General features: G+C 55.5%; 5 protein-coding genes across 5 annotated transcripts; 2 read left to right on the top strand and 3 right to left on the bottom strand.

Moving 5' to 3' along the window:
* Positions 1-1,124: 1,124 nt before the first annotated feature.
* On the top strand, positions 1,125-2,076 carry COCSUDRAFT_16560 (hypothetical protein; the record flags this gene model as incomplete). The annotated part of the gene is made up of 4 exons (XM_005646994.1): positions 1,125-1,309; positions 1,427-1,591; positions 1,650-1,800; positions 1,921-2,076. The coding sequence occupies 4 exons, from the start codon at positions 1,125-1,127 to the stop codon at positions 2,074-2,076; spliced, it is 657 nt and encodes a 218-aa protein (XP_005647051.1).
* Positions 2,038-4,483, bottom strand: COCSUDRAFT_47921 (cysteine proteinase; the record flags this gene model as incomplete). Its single annotated transcript, XM_005646993.1, has 6 exons — positions 2,038-2,679; positions 2,986-3,122; positions 3,290-3,436; positions 3,653-3,833; positions 3,947-4,125; positions 4,214-4,483. 6 exons carry the CDS (start codon positions 4,481-4,483, stop codon positions 2,379-2,381), a joined length of 1,215 nt encoding a protein of 404 aa, XP_005647050.1. The 3' UTR covers positions 2,038-2,378.
* A 457-nt stretch (positions 4,484-4,940) lies between these two features.
* On the top strand, positions 4,941-5,345 carry COCSUDRAFT_56179 (hypothetical protein; the record flags this gene model as incomplete). The annotated part of the gene is made up of 2 exons (XM_005646992.1): positions 4,941-4,966; positions 5,183-5,345. 2 exons carry the CDS (start codon positions 4,941-4,943, stop codon positions 5,343-5,345), a joined length of 189 nt encoding a protein of 62 aa, XP_005647049.1.
* Positions 5,346-6,821: 1,476 nt separating this feature from the next.
* On the bottom strand, positions 6,822-9,009 carry COCSUDRAFT_16853 (hypothetical protein; the record flags this gene model as incomplete). The annotated part of the gene is made up of 5 exons (XM_005646991.1): positions 6,822-7,169; positions 7,677-7,780; positions 8,036-8,219; positions 8,336-8,493; positions 8,610-9,009. 5 exons carry the CDS (start codon positions 9,007-9,009, stop codon positions 6,822-6,824), a joined length of 1,194 nt encoding a protein of 397 aa, XP_005647048.1.
* Positions 9,010-10,921: 1,912 nt separating this feature from the next.
* COCSUDRAFT_56177 (hypothetical protein) lies at positions 10,922-24,793 on the bottom strand (the record flags this gene model as incomplete). The annotated part of the gene is made up of 33 exons (XM_005646990.1): positions 10,922-11,005; positions 11,145-11,600; positions 11,737-11,923; positions 12,082-12,262; positions 12,465-12,678; positions 12,944-13,159; positions 13,423-13,815; positions 13,975-14,103; positions 14,270-14,590; positions 14,846-15,045; positions 15,256-15,396; positions 15,548-15,758; positions 15,989-16,208; positions 16,431-16,612; positions 16,747-16,952; positions 17,122-17,353; positions 17,605-17,805; positions 18,004-18,151; positions 18,256-18,468; positions 18,617-19,033; positions 19,120-19,248; positions 19,379-19,508; positions 19,672-19,763; positions 19,927-20,024; positions 20,142-20,272; positions 20,451-20,691; positions 20,848-21,094; positions 21,256-21,545; positions 21,662-21,795; positions 21,898-22,063; positions 22,173-22,367; positions 24,187-24,388; positions 24,669-24,793. The coding sequence occupies 33 exons, from the start codon at positions 24,791-24,793 to the stop codon at positions 10,922-10,924; spliced, it is 6,732 nt and encodes a 2,243-aa protein (XP_005647047.1).
* Between the last annotated feature and the right edge of the window lie 177 nt (positions 24,794-24,970).

The raw sequence follows: 24,970 nt of genomic DNA, 5'->3' as shown, positions 1-24,970 counted from the left end.
CAGCACTCTGCCTATCTATAAAATGCTGCAAGGTGAATAGCTGGTGGACAGTGGAGAGCTTAGGCCTAAAGCCAGCCTGAGTGTCTGCGCGCAGCCCAACACCCTCTGTATACCTGAGAAGCCGAGCATTTAAAATGTTGGAATAAAGGCGCATGATGGGCTCAGTCACTGCAATGGGCCTGTAATTTGACGTGTCTAATTTGCTGCCTTTCTTATGCACAGGGGTGATCAGACTACCATTCACAAAAGCTGGTACTTGCCCAGCCACAAAAGCAGAGTTCAACACAGCAACGAGCGCAGGCCCCAGAACGTTCTCAGGGGGAGGCATGCCGGGCTCCTTCTCATTCTTTGCATACCGGAACAGCTCGGCCGGCAAGCCATGCACCCCAGTGGCACGGCCATTTTGCAATTTTTGGAGCCCGGCAAGTACTTCCTCAAGGGATATAGGAGCATGCAAATTATCAACGCGATCAGCGGGAGCAGCTGGCTGCACAGGGAAAGACAGGAGTGGCAACTCTGCTATGTTTGGCAAGTGCAGATGAAGAGAAGGAACCTTGCAATCCTGGCTCTGCCCAAGCTGGCGTGCCCAGTTGGATGACGTCAGCACGGGCAGGCACTGTTTGCAACGAGACCTGGATATGTTCTCAACTCCACAATGAAGGGATTCTTCGTGACTTTGGGAGAAGCAATCTGAAACTGCAAATAGGTGCATCTTTTTTCTAAAAGGAAGGTTTCGTGGAAACGATCACATTCACATGCCGACGATCTGCGTGCAGAATCATGTCTGTGCGATACTCAGAAGACCCTCAATCAATACCATCAATCGAATAAATCCTGATAAAGCATGTCATGAGACGACTTTCTGCCTTAGATCCAAAAATATCCCCAGGTACCTAAGTGATCACCATACAAATTTGCCTGGTGACTTGTCCATGTCAAATTTTTCAAGCCCTATGGCAGTCATCAACGGATATGGGGCATGCAGGCGCTCAGTGCTATTGTCCACAGCAGCACCACTTGTTGTGATGGGAGTGCTTGGCCGACAGTCACCAGCAAGACAAGCCTCCCGGCTTGTGCAGGTGACATGCATGCATGCCTGATGCTTGATGCTTAATGAGCATGGAATGCCACCACTGTCTTTATCAACAAGTAATAGTTTTTTTCTGCGCCTTGATCAGGCTGGTATGGACAAATTTCGCCGGGCAGATGTTGAGGGTTCCCTCCAGGACTTCAACAGCGCCCTTGAGTTGGACCCTGACATACGGCCATACCTGTGGCAGCGGGGCCTTAGCCTCTTTTATGCAGGCAGGTGCCCTCAATTCCCATTCTAATTAGGAAGGTGTTACCGCCAGCTCCAACACCGTCTGACACCCAGCAAGTACCATAATGTCTATCATATGTGCTATAGCTGTTTGTGTCCAAGAAGTTGTCCTTGTTGGTGTGCAGGGCAGTATGAAGAGGCTAGTCAACAGTTCAGGGATGATGTGGCGGTGAATCCCAATGACACAGAGGAGGCCATATGGGCGTTTCTGGCTGAGGCGTGCCTTTCAGGGCCAGAGACGGCAAGACAGAAATTCTTGAAGGCACGCGCGTGCTGAATTTGGACCAGCAACTTCCCAACTGTTGATCAGCACATGTGAAACAAAGAGCACAAATGAATTTTTATTGCAGGTCGGAGAGGATCCGAGGCCAGTCATGCGAGCAGCATACACAGCCTTCCAGGATGGTAGTGATCCAGACAGCATTCTGAAAGCTGTAGACCCAGCCAGAGGCAGTCATGACAGTTTCTATGCGCATCTGGTGCGTTTCACTATCCAGGCTCATTCTTTGAACGTACAATGCCGCTTACCTAAGACTCCCTGCTCTCGGAACATTGTGTTGATTGATTCCTGTCTCACTAGACATCTGGCTTGATTGCAGTATGTGGGCCTTTACCATGAGTCCATGGGGAATGCGAGCAAAGCAGAGGAGGCAATACTTGCTGCAGTTGGGACGCCATACGCCCAGCAATCTGGCGACTATATGGCGGGAGTTGCTGCCGTGCATTGTATTACACGAGGCATCAAGCCCTCATAATTTCCTCCCTCACACAAACGGAGATTGCAAATTTTTGAGGCAAAAACTTAATGAAAGATGCTGCCTTCATGAATGTCACCATAAAATAAAGGAAATTGTTGTTCTGGCCTTCTGTAATCGAGAAAGTCAAGATTGCAGCTTCGAGTCAACTAGTATAGTAGATAAGTAGGTTGATTCAAGGGAAGATCATTTTGTAATCAAACCCAGTACCCACAGGCACTTGCATCGTGCGCATGTCATCATTCATGAAACAGGTATCAGAACAGATCAAGCAATACTCCTGTCCGGAGCCACAAGCCAGCCTACGAAGCGGCTTGGTCAGCGGTGGACGCCTTGAGCCCGCTCAGCGTCGCGCCAATCTTCTGCAGCGCGTCCGCAGCCTCCGCCGCAGCTACCTGCACCGCCGTGTTGTCTGCCAGCTTCAGCTGCTTCTGGATCTCCAGGCGGACCTTGTCCAGCGCCCTCTCCAGCTTGCTGGGCGCGGCTGTGGTGCTCTCACGCTCGCTGCCCTGCTCGCTCTTGGCGTCGAGCACGCCATACATGCTGCCCACCAGCTCGCCATCCTCCACCTCATCCTCCATCTCATGCTCCGGCTCGGCATACCTGCACCACCAGTGTCTTTCAAACTCTGCTTGCCTAACAATAAAAATGGTACAGCACCCGTCATGCAGACTAATGCCTGCTGTCCCATCATCAACGCAGAGCTCCTCGAAGACATGAACACAGGATGGCAATGCAACGACATTTGTGCAGGACAGCAATAGGGCGCTGACGGCATCCGCAGCATCCGCGCCTTAGGGTTGAAGAAGGCAGGTCTCGGCCTCACATGCATTGTCCCTGCAAGGCTAGGCCTCACTAGAGCAGTGACAACAAGAATTGGGCGGGGCGATCTGGCACATGAGGGCGCACCAGCAGTCGCTGTCCTCCAGGAAGAGGGAATTGATGCCGCGCTCGATGCGGAAGAAGCCCATCTCGCCCCAGAAGGTGCCCCACGAGTTGCGCACAATCCAGAACGGCACGCCGTGCTCCTCACCCCAGCCGGTCACCTGCAGAGGGATCAGCTTTCTTTTGAGCCAACCTGCCTTACAGACACATATAGCTTGAGAGCCTGCAACCCCAAGGTGGGTGCTCAGTTGCTTTTTTCCTGAAGTAGAAGGTTAGCAGTGTGGCGCCAGGAGTTGGGCAAAGAGAAGGAGAGATAAGGAGTGCACACCTCCACATTGTGGTCAACAGTCTCCCTGGTGTAGTTGAGGGGGTCCTTGTAAATGCCGCCGCGGTATCCGTATGTGAAATCTTCGGGCGTGGAGATTGAGCACACAATGGGGCCCCGCTGGTAGATCTCTGACATCATCGCAGACTCCTGTCAAATATGAGAACAGAAGCCATCGCGACAATGCCGAAAAATGCTGGATACAAAGTAAGGAGTAGGAGATCATAGTAGGAGTGCCTGGTCAATGAAAGAAGCACATGGGCCTGGCAACTCTACAGAAAATGCGATTGATGAAAGCGGCCTAGAGCACCAAGGCGTGATGAAAGCAAAAGATATTTCCTTGCGCGCTCGTGCAGAGACACGCACCTGCTCAGACTTGTGGGCAGTTTCGATCTTGCCCCAGCTCTTGACCTTGTACAGGATGGGGGACTTGACAGCCCAGCAGGTGTCTGCGGTATCATTCAGCGGCATGCAATTCCGACAGACAGCCCCGAGCGGACAGTGCTTCAGGGACTGGTCAAACTTGGTGTGATCCGTGGCGCTGTACCTGCAAAAACGGTTCAGACACTTTTGAGTTACTACTACTTCCGGCATTGGGAACTATCACAGCGGAACAACACATGCATGCTGCGGCATCAGCACAAGATGTTGAGTGCGTACGTGTTGCAGCTCTCGTCAGGAAGCCCAAACTTGGCCATGTAGCGGAAGACATCTATGGGGTCGCCACCATCGCAGCCTGCTCCCATGCCCTCATATGCTGCGCAGTTCAGCAGTGACTGCCGTCCCAGCATCACATCTGGGCCCTTCCCCTTCTTGCTGATTTTTAGCCGGTCCTGAACCTACACACAAATACCATGGCAAGTGAGACAATGTAGGAATTGCTGTCCAAACCCCTAAATGAAATGTGACTTCAGAAGCATGTCTTACCATGGAGAGAGTGCCATGCACCCAGCAGCTCCCGCAGTAGATGGGCTGATGCTGGCCCCAGGAGGACACAATCAGGTTTTGCCCATCCACATCAGACCAGTCAAATCTGCGAGGAAGGTGCCTCGCTGCCAACAGCGTGGTTGGCTCATCGTTCCAGTGGTACAGCTCAGGAGGGATGACGGGCTTGGGACGGCCACGGTAGCAACCGGCCTCAGTCGATGACAGCACAGACAGGGCTGCAGCCACCAGCAGCAGATAATATGCTGCCATGGGCACTTCCAGACCTGCACCTCAGCAAAACTCAATACCTCAGCTAGATGCGGCTAATGATGGGGAAAGAATCATACGATTGTTGACATTTTTAAGAACACGTCATTTGTGACACGGTCAGACGAGCACGAAAGCAGGATCACGTCGTGACGAGCACGACCGACATGCCAGATGCCAGATCACACCCAATACGCTCTTCACAGCTAGTTGCAGCGATTGTAAGCCTTGCAATTAAGCTTCAATAATTGCTATCGGTAACAATAGGAAATTGCATAGAGATAAGCAGCCGCCCCCTACGTACCTAGTCACGTTGATGACTTACAAGTGGAGGAGAAAGTGTTCTCACCTTGCCTAACGATCGTGACCTTATCACACGCCAACACTGCCGCAACTTTCGTAGGAACTACCTTTGCTCAGATCAGCACCTACTCACGGTGTTTTTGCCAGCTGAGCACCGATGAGTTTGACTCGGCCGCTCACGCTGTGGGGGCGTTCTCCTGGGGCGTCCCTTTTCGTCATCTCCTCTATTATCTCCCAAAGTGTGCACAATTGGGGCCAACGGGAAAGTCGAACGTTTGCACTTTGCTATTTGTTGTCACTTGTGCCACCCAGAGATTCATCCGGACTTGTCGAGCAACATTCATGCACGCATTTGCGCATGCATGCTCTGCTTTTAAAACAAAATTGTGCTCTGTGCAGGCTGCAGGCCGGCCCGGCGCCGCGGGCCGCCAAGGCCAGGGCCGGGCTTGCTCTGCGCCATCGGCCGCGCATGGCCCTCTACCAGGTTGCATGTCACCTCACACTGACGCCAGGTGCCAAATCCACCCCGCAGTTCTGCCGCGGGAGCCTGCGGGTCTATTGAAGTCCCATTTAAAAGCATGAAGTGCGGCAGATGCCGCTCTAGCACTGTGCCGCACGGTGCATTATGCATTATGTAACTCACTGGGGTGGCGATTGAGATCGGAGGCCTAGGCATCAGATGCACATTGCAAAAGACCAAATTAGGTCCATCCCTCTTTCCAATCACAACTTGTCATCATCTTACAACATCTTGAAGACCTTGTGCAAATTTTGAAGCTTGAGGAGGCTTGAAGCCCCCACCCTTCATCACCTTGACTGATACATAAACTCAACCTTCAAACGTAGGATCAAAGCCCAGAGCAATATATCAATGTTGCACGGCGCTGCTTACTTGTGTGACACTGGAATAATCAACAGAGCTGACTATGCCAGTGTGCTTACCACAGCTAAATACATATACTGACAAGAACGCAAAACTGGGCATGCAGAAACATGCAAAAGAATGCAATATTGTCTGTGAGTCTAATTACAAGAAGGCGCTGCAGACCACGGTGCCACTTTGAGTACAAGTTGACACGCCTCAGATGCTTGTGTTTAGGGCTTCTTGCTGTCTTCATTGTAGCTCTCGTCTATCGTGCAGCTGTTGTCGCTCTCCAGCTGCACACAGATCAAGCAACAAAGCTCACAAGATGCACTGCACAGAATTGACCTTGCCCATGCCGGCACCATGAAAGCAACATAGTTGACCTTCCCAGAAAGCGCATCTTCGCTGCCTCCAATGATTGTGATTGAGCACACGCTCTCGGTACTAGGTCCTGCTTGTATATGGCGGGTCCATCAATGCGTACTATATGTAGCAGCCTCTACCTGTAGCTTGTGTGCAGACATGCTTTGCCTCTGGCAGGAGCAGCGCGTAGCACTGATGCAGGCATGACAGGCCTCAAGACGGAATATGTCATTCGCTTTGTGTATGTTGACAGCACTACCCTCTCACAGTGGGGCAGAGCTGCAGGCTCACCCTGTTGGAGCCAGCCTTGATGCGCGACTGCCAGCCGCCGGGCCAGGCGGACGCCAGAACAACGTCCAGGTCGGTGTCATCGATGAGCTGCGCAAACATGGCCGCCCGCTGCCGCGCCGCCCGCCGGCTCTCCCGATTGTTGTACGAGTACGGCGGCTCAGCCGTCCGCACCGTCGTAGCATTGCCCGCCACGTTGCACACCTGATCACACGTGCACATCAGTCATCAGCTCCAAGATCCTTATTCCTCCTTCTAAGCACTGGGGCCAGCTGACATCCTCTTGCTGAGTTCTCCTGCTCAGAGTCCAGCTGTAATATTTGCAGTGCAAGGCAATCTGTACAAAAGCTGCCACACAATCTTGCCCCTTGTCTGACTTGCCAGATCCAAGCAAGACCCAAGCAACCATGGGCACGGTGCTCAGTACTTATACCGGCCTTGCCAGCAAAATATGAATGCTATGCAAAAACCAGCTGCGATTTCGCACAGGGCCTCCACTCCACTGGGGGCAAAGACTTCCTATCAGTCTGCGGGTGCAAACAGGGACTGGGGATGATGCCATACCTCGTCGGGGTCGACGGGCTTGGTGCGGTCGGTAGGGGAGGCGGAGGCTGATAGGACGCTGATCTGGCGAGGGGTGAGGCCGGGGATGGTGAAAAGGTCCAGGTAGGTGCGCTCGCCCGCCACGACGCAGTAGACGGAGCAGGGCGCGATGTACTCCAGATTTGGCGCGGCGTCGTCGAATTGCTCGCCCCAGGAGTGGATCTGGATGCCGCTGATGACAGCGTAGTCGGCCTTGCGCGGATCCACCGTGTGCTTTATCAGATACTCCATGTCGTCGTGGATCGTCCTCTCCGCTATCTGCGCCAGCTTCACATGGCTCTTACATGGCCATGTAACGGTCACGGTGGACTGTTGATTGGACTGAACCTTTACCCATGACTAAGCGGCGGGAGTACCCCAACTGTGGAGCCCAACCGCCATTACTATAACAACATCTTACCGTGGAAACCAGTGTTATTCTAGGCCAATTTACAAACGCTACCATCAGGCAACACTCCCATAAGTTGACACTCGCCTGAAGGGGCACTATATAGCTAATCTGGTAGAACTCAGAACTCATCTTTGCTGTTGCTTGCATTGTTGCGAAGCGTCATCTTATATTAGAGGTCTCACCTACACCCATACCCGCTTGTGCAGCACATGACACAACACTACCAGGTGTCAAAGCTCAACCCACAGAACCACACTCTGCCCAGCACTGTGAACACGGCAAGCTGTGTGCCCAAAAAACCAAACTAACGGCAGAAGTAATCTTCGGAAAGTGTCAAGGACACCAAGAGGGTAGGAGGGTGTGCGTGCCTTGGTGATCTGCACGAGGTCCATGGCCTGGATGTCCTCGTCAGTCATGCCCTCATAGCGCATGCGGCGCGCCAGGCGCTGCTTCAGGATGGAGAACTCCGGGTCCATCGCATCGTGCTCTGCGCCAGCACATTTCCCCACCCTCAGCCCAGCTCCTCTACAAAGTCAAAAGAGTATCGCACTAGAAAGCCTCAGATCACCTGAAATACTGCTTGCAGTAGAGTGGCCAGTAGAGTGGCAGGCATCCAGATTGCAGATCTTGGCGCCTGCTGCATGCTCAAGGAGCAGCAGCTAACCTAGGAAAGATGGAGTGGCCTTTAAACAGGCGGCTGGGAAAGCAGTCAAGGAAGGTGTGCAGTGTGATAGGGACGCACCTCCAGGCTTCCTGCAGTTGGCCGCGAGGCCGGTGGCCTTGAGGTCCGTGAGGGCGCCGTTGAGGGCGCCGCACGCGCACGACTGCCCCGGCCGCCCCGGCCGGCTGATGGCCCCCACCGTGCCCACCGCATTCACGCTGATGTGCGGGAAGCTCATGAACACATACCTCTCCTTCCCGCTGCCCTGCATCAACACCAGAGTCCCACATTGTTGCACAGGATCATCCGCGCCACAACGAAGCCAAGTGCTATGCATGGCAGGTGCCATGCAGCGTTTTCAAGCAGGATGGAGGGCCCCACCTCAGAGACGGGTGAGTGTGAGAGGCCAGCCTTCACTCCTGTGACACCGCAGGTGAGCACACCCCCAAGCCCATTGGTGTTGAAGGAGGAGCCAAAAACGCCGTCCAGCTTCTGCTTCAATGTGGCGCTGATCTCGTCGCGGCACATGTTGGACATGGCTGTCCATAGGCAAGGCATAGGAACACTCAGTATCTGCAAAGCCCTGGGAGGATTTTCCTTTCTGCTCGCAAATGTGGTGCATGTGATCTGTAAACGAAGGACGTATCGAGCGTACCAATGCAGTTCTCCCCTGTAAATCCATAGGCGAACAGAGCAATCTCAAGGCGATTGAGAAAGTCATCAAGGCCCAAGGCGGTGGGGAAGTGCTGAGCCACACGCCTGGTGCGTGCCGTGAGGTACGCTTGCTCTGTGTATTGATACCCCTTGGGCGTCTGCCTCGAAATCAGCTGGTGTTCACCTCTTCCTTGCGTTGTTGGCTCCTGCCCTAGCTCACGGGTATGCTGTTGCACAGCGCCATTGCTCGATGGACTTTGATTGCGAAGAGGTTTCAGTACATTCAGAGATCTCCAACTTGGGGCATTGGTTTTTTGCGATGTGCTTGTGAAACAGTCTGAGAGCCTCTGCCTTGAGCCCCGACTTGCGTTGTTCGTCGGCGTTGAAACACGACCAAACATTGTTCTGCCCTTTTGCAACAAGTTGTTTACATTCAATTGCATCTGCTACCTCAAAGCTGATGATTAACCAACCAGCAAAGAAACTTGACCACAACAAAGCGATCTGTTGTGTCGTACCGAGGCACCGTCAGCAATGCCAGGGCGCAGTGTCCAATGTTTCACGCTTCTCACAAGCTACGATTGTTTTATTTCAACTTTTTCTCCATTCGAGGTAGCCTTACGAAAGCCAGCATTCGGTGGCTCCAAAGCGCTCTTGTAGTACACGTGGGTCACGCACCGCGGAGTCAGCACTTGACAAGGAGTCCCTTCCAATGCAGAGTCCAAGAGCACTATGGCAGAAACATACCGGATCACATAAAACAGCCACTGTACAGTAACAGGGGTACACGCACCACAGCTGAGCCTAGGCCGGTCTGATTGGACTTCCATGAGCATGATCATTATGGACTCAGATCTGACTCCGATTCAGCTGAAGTCTAGACTTGCTGCACCCCCGGGGGCCCAGGGCTCTTGCCAACCTGATCGTCCGGAGGAGCACTGGGTAGAATAGGAACTGATGGCAACCAGGCCAGTTCAGGCTGCTGGCCGAGCAAAACTGCGCCCCAGATCAATGTGCATGCGCATGTCATGCGCGCAGCTTGCACAAACAACCCTTGGCCCCACTGCAGTGGCAGCCTCAAACTGCCTCTTACCACCTTAGCCAGCTACTCACCATCGGCATATCACAGTGAAATCTGCCAGTACTCGCAAAAGGAAAAAGAAATAGTACCGTCATCACAACGAGGAATAGAAAACTTCATGCAAGTAGGGCATCCTGAAATGGCTCCCATGCCAAGGCAGCATGATAGTCAACCCACAGGCCCAACCTGAGCAATGTGGCAAGCCCCAAGTCCAATACTTAGCAACAAATGACTATACAAAAACAGAATCTGCAATCTGGCCGGAGAAATTGCTGGGCAAGCAGGGCAGAAAACATAGCCGAACGTTGCCAATGGAGAGCGACCTTGCCAGAAAGCGTGCGCAAATAAGTAGGAATTCAAATGCACATTCTTCAGGAGGGAGTGGTGCTGCTTGCTAGAGAAGCAGCACCAGAAGCAACTGCCCCACACAAAGTGCAGGCTCTGTGCGGCTGCCTTGATTCTTGTGCTCTATATTCGTATGGCACATAGCCGGCAAGCATCAGTGCTGCCTAGGCAGTGACCGCGCGCAGTGCTCGTGCACACCCAATCTAGTTCCGCTCAGATCAGATACTCGCCACAGCCCAGGCACTCAGAGTATCTGTGCCCTGGGTTGCAGCGACAATGTGGTGCAATCCGCCCTTCAACACAGCAGGTGGACGTATCACCTGGCAGGTGCTTCCTTTCTCAATCATGTGAGACCGCAACACCTCTATATCTCTTGCCACAATTACTCAATCACATGTCAGGCAAACAACAATTGACACACAACAGCCACACAAGCAATACACACAGAGCAACGTTGACACGTGAGAGGGCGTCTCAGATCAGCTCCCTTCAACAATGACCCTCTGCCTAGGCTCGGACCATAGCACATGAAGAATTTAAAGGTCTCAGATGACCGCCAATCACGTCTTGCCCTGAGCTTATGCCTTGACATTTCTTACAGCGCAGTCTCAACACCCGCTGCAACTCCATAGGATGTGGGCCAGCTTGGAATCATGCTCCCCGCCCATTGAAGCAATCCACAATGCTTAGACAAGGATATGCTGCCCAATAATCCTTCGCGCTCCATATGCACCCTTGCAATGAATCTTTCGCCTTGCTCTTGAGTGAGAAATTCCCAGCAGATATGCCATATCGATCAGCCTTTCTATTACTCGTAACTGCCTCTGGCAATCAATGAGCCTTGATGATCATCAAGAACCTTCTTTCAGTCTCATCACGCTGTGCGCTCATATTGTGCCGGACTGCAAGGCTTGCATCAGAATGGGGTACTGCTCCAGCAGCTGCTGCATCTTCGCCGGGTTGTTCAGGCTCTGCAACAGACCGACAACACGCTCCGTTAGACCTCCTGCTGCAGCTGCTCTAGCAACATAAACCGCATCAAAAGAGAGCCACAACTAATCCCACATGCCTTTTGCGACAGTGAAAAGCTCCAAGATCAACGCAACATACCGCAACAACGGCCGGGTCAGAGAGCAGCTGCGCAAGGCTCGGGCCGCCGCCGCCGCCGCCTCCACCGCCGCTCCTGCCGCCGTGCCGTCCGGACCCCTGCAAGGAGAAGCCCCCGCCGCTGCCGCTGCCGCGGGGCGTGGTGAGGCCGCCCGGCCGGCCAGCGTCGGCACCGCCGTTGCGCTGGAAGTCGTCCACGTGAATGGAGGTGGGACGCGACAGGGAGCCGGTCTGGCTGCGGGCGCGCGCATTGTTGCGCGTGCGGCCCGGCGGTGCGATCACCGGCGGCAGGTCGGCGCCGGGCATGGCCGCCAGGGGCGTCTTTGCCGGCTGGGCAGGCGCATGGGCAGCCGCCGGTTTCGCCGGCGGCTGCTGCGCCGCCTTGGCTGCCGATGGGGAGGCATCCGGCCCCCCTGCCGCCATCTTGGCGTCGCGCGGATGCTTCGCACGCGTCAGACCCTGCTCGGCGGAAGAAAGTGGAGCAGGCGCATCATCAGTAACACGCTGTCAATCACCAGCTTGCACGCTCTCTTATGAAGATACTGAAATGGTGAAAGCTCTTGCAGCCAGCAGGAGCGAAATGCATGATGTGCACCTGGGTCAGTCGAGCTGTGACGGCGGCTACAGGGACGCTTTCGGGGATATCGTAGCGCGTGGGCTTGCGACCCAGCTTGTTGATGGTCGTGCCGGCCGCGCGCGCATTGACATTGCGCCAGAACATGCGCGTGGCCGCATCGTATACCAGAGCCTCCGGGCTGGACGTCTCTGCCAGCTCGTCCTCACTGCGCAGCCAATCCTTGGGCTAGAAGGAGGAGACAAGCAACTTACCTACTTTCCGAGCTGTAGTGCTTGATGGCATGCTCATTGCTCACAGCGTAACATGCAAGTGGCGTTGTTCATTCTGTAGGAGTTCAGGGACAGCAGGCAGACAGAGCCTGACCTGCTTGCCGGCGGCAGGCCGGTGTTGAGGGCGGCTTGCACAGCGGCTGCAAAGCGGATGGGGGCGCTGGCGGGGCTGGGCCACTCGGTGTCCTCGTCCTCTTCAGTGGTGGCCACCGTCTGCAATACTGCGCCCACCTCCGTGCACACCTGCCGCATGCTCGCCTCCGCCCCATCTTGCCCTGTGTACACATACCCATTCTCAGGCCCAAGGACCAAGATCTACACCACGTGTTGAATAGTACGGAAAAAAAAATGCCTAACTCAGACCCACGTCCAGCCTTCAACGGCTACACTCAAGGTTCAAACGCCTAAACATTCCCAACAATTAGTCGTTTAATTCAACAGGGTGAGTGTGGGAGCAACAAAGGAATGAGCAAGCACCCTGCTGGCGCAGGCGTGAGACAGCCCACTGCAGCGCAGCTTCGCCGGTGGTGGAGGCGCCGGTCGCCTGGGCCTGCCAGCGCGTGGCGGCCGTGCGCAGGGCGGCGCGGCCGGGCGCCTGCGTCGCCAGCGCTGCCACCAGCCGCTTGGCTATGAACGCATTGCCTCCCAGGCGCACCAGGCCCGCTAGCAAGATTGCAACCACGCTGCCGGCCTGCGCAGGCACCACGTCCTTCTCACACAATGGACACTTCCTATTCTCCAAGACCGGATCTGTGACGTCGATGCACGCTTATGTGACAGTGAGGCAGCCCTCCCCCATACTTGGCGCTTACACAGCCTTGTATGTCTTGCATTCTTCCTGGTATAATCTTCAAGTCAGGAGTGCATGCATGAATGGGTACATTGTGTGCGCTGCTCGAGATAAACAGAATGAGGCCTCTAAACACAGTTCCACCAGTCAGGCAAGGGAGGCGCACCTCGCTGGTGCCGACACACTCATCGGTGGCGCGCCGCTCGGCGCTGAGGGAGGGGTCCAGGCAGACGTCGGTGTTGCACAGCACGGTCAAAATTTCCAGCGCCATGGTCGTCAGCGCGCTCGCCTCCGCCGCCTTTGCTGGGTCCGCCGCAGCCGGCAACAGCCGAGCCAGCAGCTGGCCCAGCGCCGCCGCGCACCCCGCGTCCAGCAGCGCAGCCTGTGTGCCACATACATGCTCATTCCACTGCTGCGAGGCTGTAAGTGATGTTCGAAATGGACAGAGCTGCCTTCTATTGTCGTTTGGGCATGTGTGTGGAAGGGTGCTAATTGGCATGAAAAGAGGCAAAGAGACCAGTGCCGGCTCTGCCCTCCCCAGACTATTGTCAAAGCCGCACCGTGAATTGTTTAGCAACTGAAGATAGTTCAGTGATTAGCAGGCGTGAGCCTCCTGACAGTGTGAGTAAAACGAACGCGACAGACCTTGATGGCGGGCCGGTAGGCCAAGGGCACGAGAACTTCGAGGCAGCGGCGCGCATCAAAGACCTGCTTGGAGGGCTGCGCGGCCTCGGCCAGCTCCTCCATCAGGGGCCCCACCACGAACATGCCCATGCCGCCGCCGAGGCCGGATGCGCGCGCGCACAGCCGCACAAGCGCCGCGCGGAACAGCACTGCCTCGCTCCCCGCCGCGGTCGTCAGCAGCCGGCGCAGTGAGGCGGCCGACGGCTCAAAAGAGCGCGCGAGGGCCGCCCGGTAGCGCATGTGCGCCGGCGGCAGGTGGCAGCCGCCGCCCTGCCGCGCCGCGCCGGCCGGCGGCCACTCCGCCGGGAATATGTCCGCCAGCATGCATGCTGATGTCAGCATCTCCTGCGGCGCCTGCACCCAGCAGCATTTATCTCACGACAGGCCTTGAGAAGCAGGACGTGGCAATTTATTCAGTGATGTGCAGCAAGGCAAGCAGGCCTCCAGAAGGACGTGGGAGCTGTCTTGGTAATGTGCAGCAAGGAAAGAAGAATCGATGTGAAGGTGTCCGACCTGGGCATTGACGAGGGGTGGATCGCCGCTGGCGGAGGCACGCGCCGTGAAGATGGTCGGCATGAGCTCGGGCGTCCAGCTGCTGTTCGCGATCCAGCACTTGAGGGACGCTGCCAGCGCTTGCCTCGCCTGAACAGTGCAATATCCTTGTACTTCAACTTGCCGCCCAGCTGCCAGGAGAAACAGCCCTAAGACAAGGCACTCTTCTGCACCAGCAAACACTCAAGGTAGCATGATTGGAAGCGCACAACCATGGGCATCTGTTCAGTGCAGGTGAAAGGAGCTTTTAGCACACCTGCAGGATTGGCGTTGAGGCGGGGTAGGACAGGTGGCCAATCGTGGCGGCCAGGCTCTCCGTGGACAGGGTGCATGTGGCGTGCGCAGCCAGCAGGGCCTCCAGCAGGGCGCTGCTGTTGAAGTCCACGCTTGCATCACACAGCCTCTGCAGCAGCGCGTTCACTGCCTTGGCAGCCGCAGCCAGCAGGGCCGCAGCGCGCAGCCTGTTGCTGGCAACCTCCAGGTCGTCCAGGGCGTCTCCGGCAAAGGCCGCGCCGGCGTCGTCCGCGCTGCTGGCCTTCATCATTGCCGTGCACGAGCGCAGCGCCCGATCCATGACCTGCGCACACAGCATGCAAGTTCTCATTGCATTTCGCCAGCCGGGGGTAATTTTACTATATAATCACCTGTTCTTTCAACTTGTAGGCAAGATTTGTCTGCGGACAAGCTACACAGGCATTCACCGCATGCACAATGAAAGATACAAGTACTCGAATACAGATAATCAGCTGAATGGAGAAGCTGATAATCTGGCACGTCGGGTACATTGTGCCCAATGTTCCTAAACAGGGGAAAGTCCAGGTGGGTCTCCCACCTTGATCCCGGCGGCGTCTGCGGCGGCCAGGCCGATGTGGGCTCCTCCACTGGCAGAGATGACGGCGTGCAGAAGCTGCAGCGCAGTCTGGGCCTTGCCGCTCTTGTCAGCATCGTGCAGCAGCGCGATCGCCGCCCTCAGCTCCACGTGCTTCGGCACCTTCTTCGCATTCCTGTCCTTGTCCTTGGCCACATCAGGAGCTGCATCCAAACAAGGCAGCACTCTGCATCTCTCCAACTTTCTTTGAGAAGCCACTTCTCAATGCAAAACTACAGAAGACTGGCCCATTGCCCCACTGCAAAGAGGAGCAAGGAGGACACGCATCTTCCATGATGGAGCAGGGACTCATTGAATAATGGGCTCAGAGCAAGGCGGGTGCAACTGCAACACGAGGGTATGTCATGTCTCACCAGCTGCGACAAGGGGCGGCAGGATGCCGTCGAGGCAGGTGATGAGGGCGCCGATGCCCTTGTCGCGCAGCAGCATCATGGCCTCTACACGGCCCCTCACATCCACCAGCATGCGCGCCACTCTCTGCTTCTTCAAATCATCTGCACCACGATACAATTCCCTTGGGGATCGTTTCCATACAGCCAGTATGACATTACTCTACAATGCAAAAATTGTTCAACTTGCCAGCTGGTTTTGTAAAGTTGTGGTCATATTAGCCAAAATTTAGTGGCACGTAATAGAGCGCCGCACCATTGTCAGAGGGTATCTCCACGGCCGAGAGTGCGTCCGAGACGGCAGCCTGCACGGCGGGTGCAGCGGTGGCCCATGTGCGCAGGGCATCGCAGTGGCTGTGCTGCACCAGCTCCTGCAGCAGCGCTGCACCGTACAGCGCCCCCGCACGCCACTGCACGGCCGCCGCAGCCTTCTGGCCCTCTCTGCCCGCGTGCGGATGCACTGGGTCCTGATGCAACAGCAAGAAAGCACGTAAATATCATAGAACAGAAGCTCACCAGCCCAGTGATCCTCAAGCTATTACAAGCGTTAAAGGCTTGATCAAGACCTAACACCATGCGAATTTTCTTGATTCAGAACTTGCAGGAGGAGCCACCCAGCTTGTAATAGCCAGCATGCAACATTGAAGATTGCACAGCAATTGCAGCTGTTGGACAGCACCAAAGAAGCGATGCGCACCCGGACAAGGTCCAGCAGGCGGCTGAGGGCGCCAGGGACGTTGGCGATTGCGCAGACGGCGGCGGCGCGGCCGGCCTCCCAATTGAGCAGCTCGGCCAGTGCACGCGCGGCGTCCGCGGCCGCAGCGGAGTGCAGGCCCGGGGCCTCCACCAGCGCGAGCGCCGCCTGTGCAGCCGCCATGCTGGCGCGCAGCGTCGCCGCCAGGTGCTCGCTCGAACCCCTGCCACATGTGCACCAGCTCCTTCGTCATCTCTATTGTGATCGGGCTCAGTATGCTAGGTTTTAATCAATTATTTGCATGGGTACCTTGCTCATACAGAAGATTTCATACCTGGGAAGTCTGCGCCTCATAGGTCCATTATGAGAAGGGGTAGCATGCAGGCATACACCCAGGATAAAGGTTGCAAAGAGGCAACCGCACAGCACAGCAAAAATAGCCCACCTAGCAGGCTCCAGGTCTTGGGGGAGGGGCGGCCCGTAGGGGTCGCTGGCCGGGTCGAGGGCTTTGAGCAGGGCTCCTGTGGGGATGGGGTTTCGCAGCAGCAGGTCCAGGCCCCCGGCACAGCTCAGCAGCACCGCCAGCAGCCGCCGCACCGCCTGCAGCAGCGGCTTTGACAGGTGCGCCTGCGCAGATGCCCACACTTGTCAAGCAATGTCCTATTTACAAGAAATGGGTTGCTCACATACAGATAAGAATTTATTTCTAATACATCTGGCGGCCACATCTGTTATCACAAAGGAATGCAACAGAGGGCGACCAGGAGGTAATACAGGTTGGGGTATTCTACCATGATGACAGCGGGTGTGGTGGGCGGTTGCAGCAGGCCCTGCTGCTCGAGCAGGGTGGCATGCACCGCAGGCACATGCATCACGGCGGCCACCAGAGCAAGCGCTCTGCGAGCCGCCAGCGTAGAAAGCGCCACTGTGTCCGGCTCCGGGGTGGCGCCCAAGCTCTTCACCACATCTGTCCATCGCAGGCAGCTCTCAATCAAGTATATACAGGAGGGAAAGGACCACCAGCATAGCTCTAGACGGTCAGTTGTGCCATGAATTGATTCAGATAGGGACATCTTCCCAGACATTCCGGGAATCACAAATAGGAGATTCCGCGTGCACACCTTGTCCTTGCAGACCAGACACCACGGGCAGTATAGGCCGTTCTGCCGCTATGCCCGAGGATGCCAGGGCGTGCGCCACGGCTGTCAGGGTACTGGCCGTCTCCGCAATGGCCACCTGGGCGGCTTGCGTGTCAGGGGCGGAGCCGCTGGCATGCATGCGGGCCAGCGCCTCGCCCGCCGCCTGAAACTTTGCAACAGCCTCCACCACCCTCAAGCGTGCCAGCAGCTGGGCGCCTGCAGCAGCCACCTGCAGCAGCAGCCAACACACTCTCATTCAGGGCAACCTGGCATTTGCGCACTCCTCTGGTCGTTAGTAACTATGTGACCTCTAGGAGGGGCACCCTAGGACAGCATGTACAGCAGGGATGTGTAAGAGACAGGCCTCGCATTTGCATTCACATTCACAGTAGTCAGCAGGAAAGCCAGGACAGTTCTATAGAAAGTGATTCTTGCCCAACACTCTCCACAATCTTGCAACACAACAGATGCAGGCGCCACCTGTTTAGGCAGCGGCTGCAGGATGGCCTCCAGCACGGCGGAGTAGCAGCCGCCAAATTCGCGGCGTTCTCTTTCCATGCGCTCCGCCGCGCGTTCCCTCTCTCGCTCAAACTCCCGCGCCTGCGCCTGCGCGGCCGCCGCCGTGCGCGCCTCGCTGTCAGCTTCCTCCTGCCGCGCCGCCTCAGCCGCCCTCTCCATCGCCTGCACCAGACCCACCGCACCCTTAGCTTAAGAAGATGCTGTGAAAATGTCAAGAATGTCTTTGGGAAGATACGTCGCTCTGTCAACTACAACCCACTGCTCATCAATCCCACTGTGTGTTAAAAGAGAAAATCTCCAGTGTTTTGAGGGCATCAGATCAGGGCAACTAGACATGGACGCGGGAGAGGGGCGGCGCACATTTTCCTGGGCAATATCCGTGTCGGGGTCAGGCTTGATGGAGTCGTGCCACGGCTCCCTAGAGCGGCTCCGCTTCGTGCGGGGTTCCCTGATATCAGGGCGCGTCCTGGCACCCGCAGGCACCGGGGCGTCTCTGCTCCTGTGTTGCCTGTAGCACAGCGTCCCCTTCATGAGATACCGCTTTCAATGAGGATGCCTGCCCATTACTTTGCGCATGTTTCTGCGGATAAAGTGTATGGTCGGGAAACTCACCTGCTTGGGTCTTCCTTGATTGGCTCAGCCCGCCTTGTCTCCTCCCTGCCTCTTGCCTTTGCAGGGGCTGGCTGGGGCTCTCTGCTGGGCCTGCTCTCTTCCCGCCCAGGCCTACTGCGTGCCCTGCTGTCACTGGTCCTGCGAGCTGTGTCCACAGCATCTGGCCTGGCACTTCTGCGATCCCTTTGATCATCCTCACGAGAGCGGTCCCTCCTGTGCGCCAATGGATGCTCAGAAACTTATGGGGCATCCCGCAAGAAGCCAGTGTTCAGTACTGTGAAGCCCATAGTTGCCACCGAAAAGTAAATGGACATTGCACATGTGGGTGATATCAGCATGTCAGACCGGTGAAGAGGCCCACCGGTCTCGAGGAGCCTCTTTGGAGCGCTGAGCCTGCTCCTGGTCCCTGCTCTTCAGGGCTTCCACACTTCGTCTGGACTCCTTTTCGCGCTCTGACCTGTGGCTCTTCTCAGCGGCTCTTTCTCTGTCCCTGACCTTCTCCTTCTCGCGCTCTCTCTGCCTCTCTTTCTCCCTGTCTTTCTCCCTGTCCTTCTCCCGCCTGCTGTCCCTCTCGCGCTGCTTTTCTTTCCTGTCCCTGTCGCCATCTGCTTCTAATGCCTTGGTCCTCTCCTTGTCCCTGCTTCTGTCCTTCCCAATGTCCCTGTCTCTGTCCTTTTCTCTGTCCTTCTCCTTATCTTTCTCCCTGTCCCTGTCCTTGTCCTTCTCCTTGTGTTTGCGCTTCTTCTCCTTGTGGCCCCCTTCTCTGTCATGGGATTTCCTGCTCAACATACAGCAATTGTCAACACACGCCGTATCATTCTGACATGGAGTGCACATGAATTTTGAACTGGGCACCACTGTCACCTGTCCTTGTGGCGATCGTCCTTGTCCTGATCACTTTTGCTCTTCTTCCGAGCGCCGCCCTCCTGCCCTGGTTCCCACCTCACCGGCTCGTGCTTGCGTTTTGAGTTCCCCTCATCCCTGCTGTTCCCCCTGGAATCCCCACAGAGAACAACATTCATGCATGCAGATGACAGCCTTCCATCTCTTCAACAACCCTTTCTGCAGAAGATGGCATGATAAAGTCCTTCCCAGTAGCTGTCAACCTGGACACATCCCGCACCTGTCTGAGGTGCTGGTGTGTTTGTCATGGCCCCCGTTTTCTGCGGATCGTGCACCTGCATCCAGCTGCGGCTCCTCTTCCTCAGAGAAGTGGTCTGGAGTGTCCGCCAGCATCTTGTCCAGCATGTTATCTGCATGTCATTACTCTTGCAAGTCAGCAGCCGTGCCATGAAACTGTGCCAAAGGAGGTGCAAGGAGCTGCCTTCTTCCTCCTTGTCGCTGCATCACGTCACGGGATTGTCTTCTAATCTGTGCTTTCCAAGCAGGATTCAGGCTTCAGAAAGCATCACACACCGTCGTCAGCAGCGGCCTGCGGCGCTAACCCCTTAATGGCAGGATTCCAGCGATGGTCCGCATCTGCATGAGCAGCTTCCTCGCCCTCCCATCTGAACCCCCCAGCCAGTACCACGTCAATTCAACCTCAATGACATGAATGCCTGATGCCTGCCGAAGAACAGGCGCATCCAAAAAACTTGGAGGCCAGCCATTTGGTTGAGAAGCCAGCAACCTGCAGATTACACTGGGCATGATGCCTGCTTGTTTGCTCACCTCGGCTGTGCGTCAGAGCCCCACTGTTCATCTGCGTTGTTCTGGCCTCCATTTGCGCCCGTGTCTCCAGCAACGTCCTCATCGCTGTCATCCCACTCCTGGTCGCATATGAGCCGCTCAACTCAAGAGTTGCCTCTTCCAACCAGGCTTGCTAGGAAACCTTGAATCTACAATCTGCAGAGTGTGTACAGACTACAACCAGCGCAAGCACGTACCCCATCAACTTGCGCCAGTCCTGGCACGATGTCAGCATACAGGTCATCGTCCTCCTGATGGGCCTCAGCCTCATCTGCGCCGCCCCCTTCTCCAGCGGTTTCACCACCCTCATATCCCTCCCCCTGGCCACCTGCTCCAATGTCAGCACCAGTGGTTCCCAACTCAGCTACTGGTTCAAAGCAGACACCTCATACCTCATGACATAAAACATTACGTGACATGACAAAAATCATCACCCTCGGCAGCATCGCAATTGCGTGAGTTAATCTGCAACACGCCAAGTCATGTGCTTTGCAAGAAATTGTCACCTCCATGGTTGAGCTGATAGTCTTTGTACAGGTCCTCGTCTGCATTGGCGTCTGCTTGAGCATCTCCATCTTCAAGCATGTCATAGTCCTCCTGCGCATCAAATGTCGACGCAGGGAGTCTTACATCCTCGCCCCTTGGGGTGGTGCCCTCCACGTCCGGCTCTTCCTTGACCAGGAAGCCTGCTTGCGCTTCCCCTTCCCTCCCATACCCCTGCTCAAGCTTCATCTCTGGCTCAGCCAGCTGCGCAGCATTCCAGGACATCCCATCACCGACTGGTAAATGTCGTATGAGGTGTCAATAACTGTCTCAGATCATCAGGCCGTCCGTCATTCCCTACTGCAAACAGGAACAATGCAAGGCCAATTGGATGAGAGACATGCTGCCGGAGAGGCGCACCTCGGCAGCATCCTGGAGTGCCCGGCCATCAGCGTGGCCAGGACTGGGCGCTTGCGGGCAGTCCAGCTGGGGCAGGGGCGGAGCCCACCAGCCCAGCGCGACTTCGCAGCCGGCAGGGCCGCACGCGCGCGTGACCGCCTCCAGCGCGGCTATTGCGTAGCGGATCACCGACACCGGCGGCCGCGCCAGCGCCAGCGCTGCCGTCAGTGCGCCCGCCCCATTCACGGCCAGGAACCGCGCAGCATACCTGCACGCGATTCCTCCACTTCAATGCATGCTTCTAGTGCCAATCAATCCAGCAGGAAGCTCGAAACCACCCTCTTGGGCATGATACGTGCCTGCAGCTGCTGGGAGGCCTTCAAAAGTGCACAGGAGAGTGAATATTTCCTTGTGGGGTCCATGCCGCACCTGGGGCATGCGGCAACAAGGACGGATGCGGCTATTCCTGCCATGCCGAACGCTGCAATAGAGCCCGAGCCCGGTCCAGATGCCAGCAGCTGGGACCAGCCGGCTGCCATGTCCGCCACCTGCTCTGATATGGCGGGGGCCGGGGCCGGGGCCGCCGCAGCCCCTTCTCCGCTCGGCCCGAGCCCATTGGTCAGCGCCGAGCCAAAGTGCGAGTAGAGCAGGCTAGGGCTGGTGGAAGGGGCGCCCGCATTTGGTAATGCTGCGCACATGCGGTCTGCAGCCGCCTCCACCTATCGGGCCCGGCACAGAACATGATACTCGATTTCTCAACCAACACATTGCTCCTTGACATTATCAGGAGAAATGGCAATCTCAAATGATGTGCTCGAGTGAGGGGACTGCTCACGGCTTGCAGCTGCTCTTTGGTCAGCGTCTCGTCCCGCAGGCGGCGCTCTGACGCTGCAGCGCGATCCCAGATCTCCAGCAGAGGCCGCAGAGCCTCCAGCGCATACTTGGGCAGCTCCGCAGCAAAGGGCTGGCCTGCCGTTATTCCAGAAACAGGTCTCAATGTCAAGCCTGTGGGTACCAGCATTGCCAGATCCTCAAAGGTTGCCAAGAGATAAAGAGGGTTCGCGCTCACACCTGCAAAAGCCCGGGGGGCAGGAGTTGGAGGCAGAAAGTTGGCAGAGTAGACAGCACTTTCAATGCTTGGACCCTGGCCATTGTCCAGAGCTAATTTCCAGCCGTACAGGGCGACCGGCAGAGTCTGAAATTGGCCACGCAGCACCACAGTGGTTGTGATAATCGCCTGCGCCATCCAGCACCTTGCATGAGGGTGCGAGCCAATGCAAGAATATATCGTGAGAATGCACAAGCAAAATAAGGGAGACATGGGAGTATGGCAGACAGAGACGTACATCCAGGCGCACTGCCTTGGTGTCTTTGTCAGGCAGGGTGCAGTGCTGGGTGAGCAGTACAAAGCGAGCGGCTGACTGAGTTGTCAGATCAAGCGCGAAGAGGTTGATGTATGGGCGGCCTGCAGGGCCACCCCCAGTGCCAGGCGCCGCACCAACCTTGATGCCCGTCAGGCATATGGGCTGCTCAAAGTGCACCTGCAATTGATAAGCAAGATTTTAACACGGTAGCAAGCTGATTTGCACGGTTAGCCAGAGGACACCGGTGCTGTACTCCAAGTTGTGCCACTGAATTGCGAAAATTTGTTTCAAAGGTGCCTCCATCAGAAGGGTGTGCAGGACTTGCCTCCTGTACATGATCCCCAAATCTACTGTGTTGATAAACCTCCTTAAATATCTGGATTTCTTTCCGCAAACGGATCGTCATCTTGATGATGCTGTTACCCTTTCAAGACAATGATCCCAGGAGTCCATGCAACGCATGTTTTGGAGCAATGATGCCACACAAATTCCCCACAACTTTTAATGCTGACATCGAGATTTCCCACAAGGTATATCAATGCCTGGCTCTTATGCTGGCTGAATGGTCAAAGGCCCCTGAATCGCCAGCTCGGACATGGTTGTCAAGGGCATACTTGACCTATATTGAACAGATCCTGATATTCCAGCTCTTGAAGCATAGGAATTGGATCATCAGATGTTCCAGGCGCTCTTCTGATTGCCAGCCCGTCATGCCAAATCTGGCTTCTAGCCTCTCTCGTTTCCTTCCTTGTCATGCGAAAGTGTTGAATTCCATTGGAACTCAGGTTTCTTATCAGAATAATGCAAGTCACGTTTATCCAAGTGTTTTTAGAATGTTAGACAGCAGCAAACAAAAGAAACATATTTAGGATCGCCACATTGTGTTCGATATAATACGATGTCTGTGTATTCAATCACGTATTCGCGCTCTGCCTGAACAAAAGGAAAAAATGCATACTGCAAGTAATATTTGGCTTACTTTGAGCTCCGTAGACCTGTGATATCATCATCACACAAGGTCACAGAGCTATGTTCCGAAGCTTTGATGGACAGGTTTCATCGAAGCCGAAAGTGGATCTCCGCGGCAGAAGCCGAGTGGAAGAATCAAGAGAGCAAGTACGTTTGCACAGGCCATTTCAAAGCCACTTCCTGTGCTCCACAAATACCTTGATGTGAAATATAGTAATACTCGGAAGACATAAGAAGAGCACCCGTTTCCTTCTTTTCTTGCAAAGCATGCTATGGAAATTTGTAGCTACTTCCTGGGATATGGTAGTATGAAATTGCACGGGTTTCCTCACTTTTATCATACTTTCCCTGGTGCTTATTGGTTGGGTACGGTGATGGCACCAACAGATGCTCTCCGTGTCTATTCCCGGTGCCGTGTATTGGAATCCACGTTTCCATCTTATGTTCAGGTGCTGGAGAGGACTCGTTTAGAGAGGAAGCGCAGGCAGCAACAAAAGTTGGAACAGAAGAGTGCCCTTCAGATTCAGGTTCCTTCGCTGCATACAGATAAACAATGGAGATTTGTAAGAGCACGTCATCATTTTATGCTCTAATATAGATGTTGCTGACTTTCATTCGCTGGTCAGGCCTTTTGGCGAGGCCGGCATGCAGCCAGAAAGCTTCGGGAAGCTGCCCGGAGCTTCTGGCTTCAAAAGTATGGCATAGGCGCAGAAATCGCAGACAGGTATATACCTTTACCATATATGTAATTTTGCAGGTGCTCACAGTGTGATCCTTCACATGCATGCTTACAGCGTGCTGAGGTGCAAAGCTGTGCATGCAGGGAAGCAGGTCTGCTGTCCTCGCCCCTGTATCGTGATCTCTGCTTCTTCTGCCAACCGGAAAGTCCTGCAGATGTGGAAATGCTTGTTGTGGCCTGCAAACGCCTTGTGGCCAGCAAGGATCCCAGTGGTGAGAACAGCGATTTGTTGGCTGTCTCTTTTCCTGGACATTCTTGACCTTCCGTGCGAGCCCAGCTCTGTTGCACCTTGAGGCTCATTACCGCCGAGTATGTGAGACTGTGTCCTGCCTTTCTGCAGGACATGCTCTCTGCTGTGATGTGGACGGGACAGAGCTCAGTAGCTACATCCTCCTCCTGCGAGCAAAGCAGCTGGCCTTTATGTGTGCGCAAGCCCTGGTATCCCACAGCGGCGAGCTTCAGGCTGTGCTCCATGATGGGCATCGCCGGTCTGCGCCAAGCAATGCATCCGATGTGGTCAATACGGCCATCTCAACAATCGAACTGCTGACAGGTACAATGCTTCCATTTTTGTGCAACTGTGGCATTGACATCTGCCCACCATGACTTGTGCATGCTTATGAACTGGAAGTGCATGTTAGTGAACTGTAATTGTTGACAGAGTGATTTGGCAGTGCTGATGCTTGTGCTGCTGTGCAGATGAGCGGACTTGGCTGCCTCTGGGCAGCACAGAAGCAGCTGCTAAGGCAGCATGCACAGTGCTGGAGCACCTGGCTCCCCTGTCCCACAGATTAAGCAGCACTATATTTGCAGCTGCACCACTTCCCGCACAGCCAGGGACAGGAAAGGCATTGAAGCCAGCCGGCCCCCAGGCATCAGCCAGCAATGCAGCCATGGCAGGGAGCCCAGCACAGCAGCTTCTCACATGCCTGGGCCGCCAAGCAGTCCATTTTGCACCTCTGAGGCACACTGGTATGGTGTCACAGTTCCTGTGCATCCCCCTGCTGTGGGAAAGGTGAGTCCTCCACCATAAGTGCCGCAAGCCTTAGGAATCCCAATTCAAGTTGCAAGA

The sequence above is a fragment of the Coccomyxa subellipsoidea genome (assembly GCF_000258705.1).
Source record: "Coccomyxa subellipsoidea C-169, whole genome shotgun sequence".
Taxonomy (NCBI): Eukaryota; Viridiplantae; Chlorophyta; class Trebouxiophyceae; family Coccomyxaceae; genus Coccomyxa; species Coccomyxa subellipsoidea.
The sequence above is the reverse complement of the archived record's forward strand: the minus strand, read 5'-3'. Positions and strand labels throughout refer to the sequence as shown.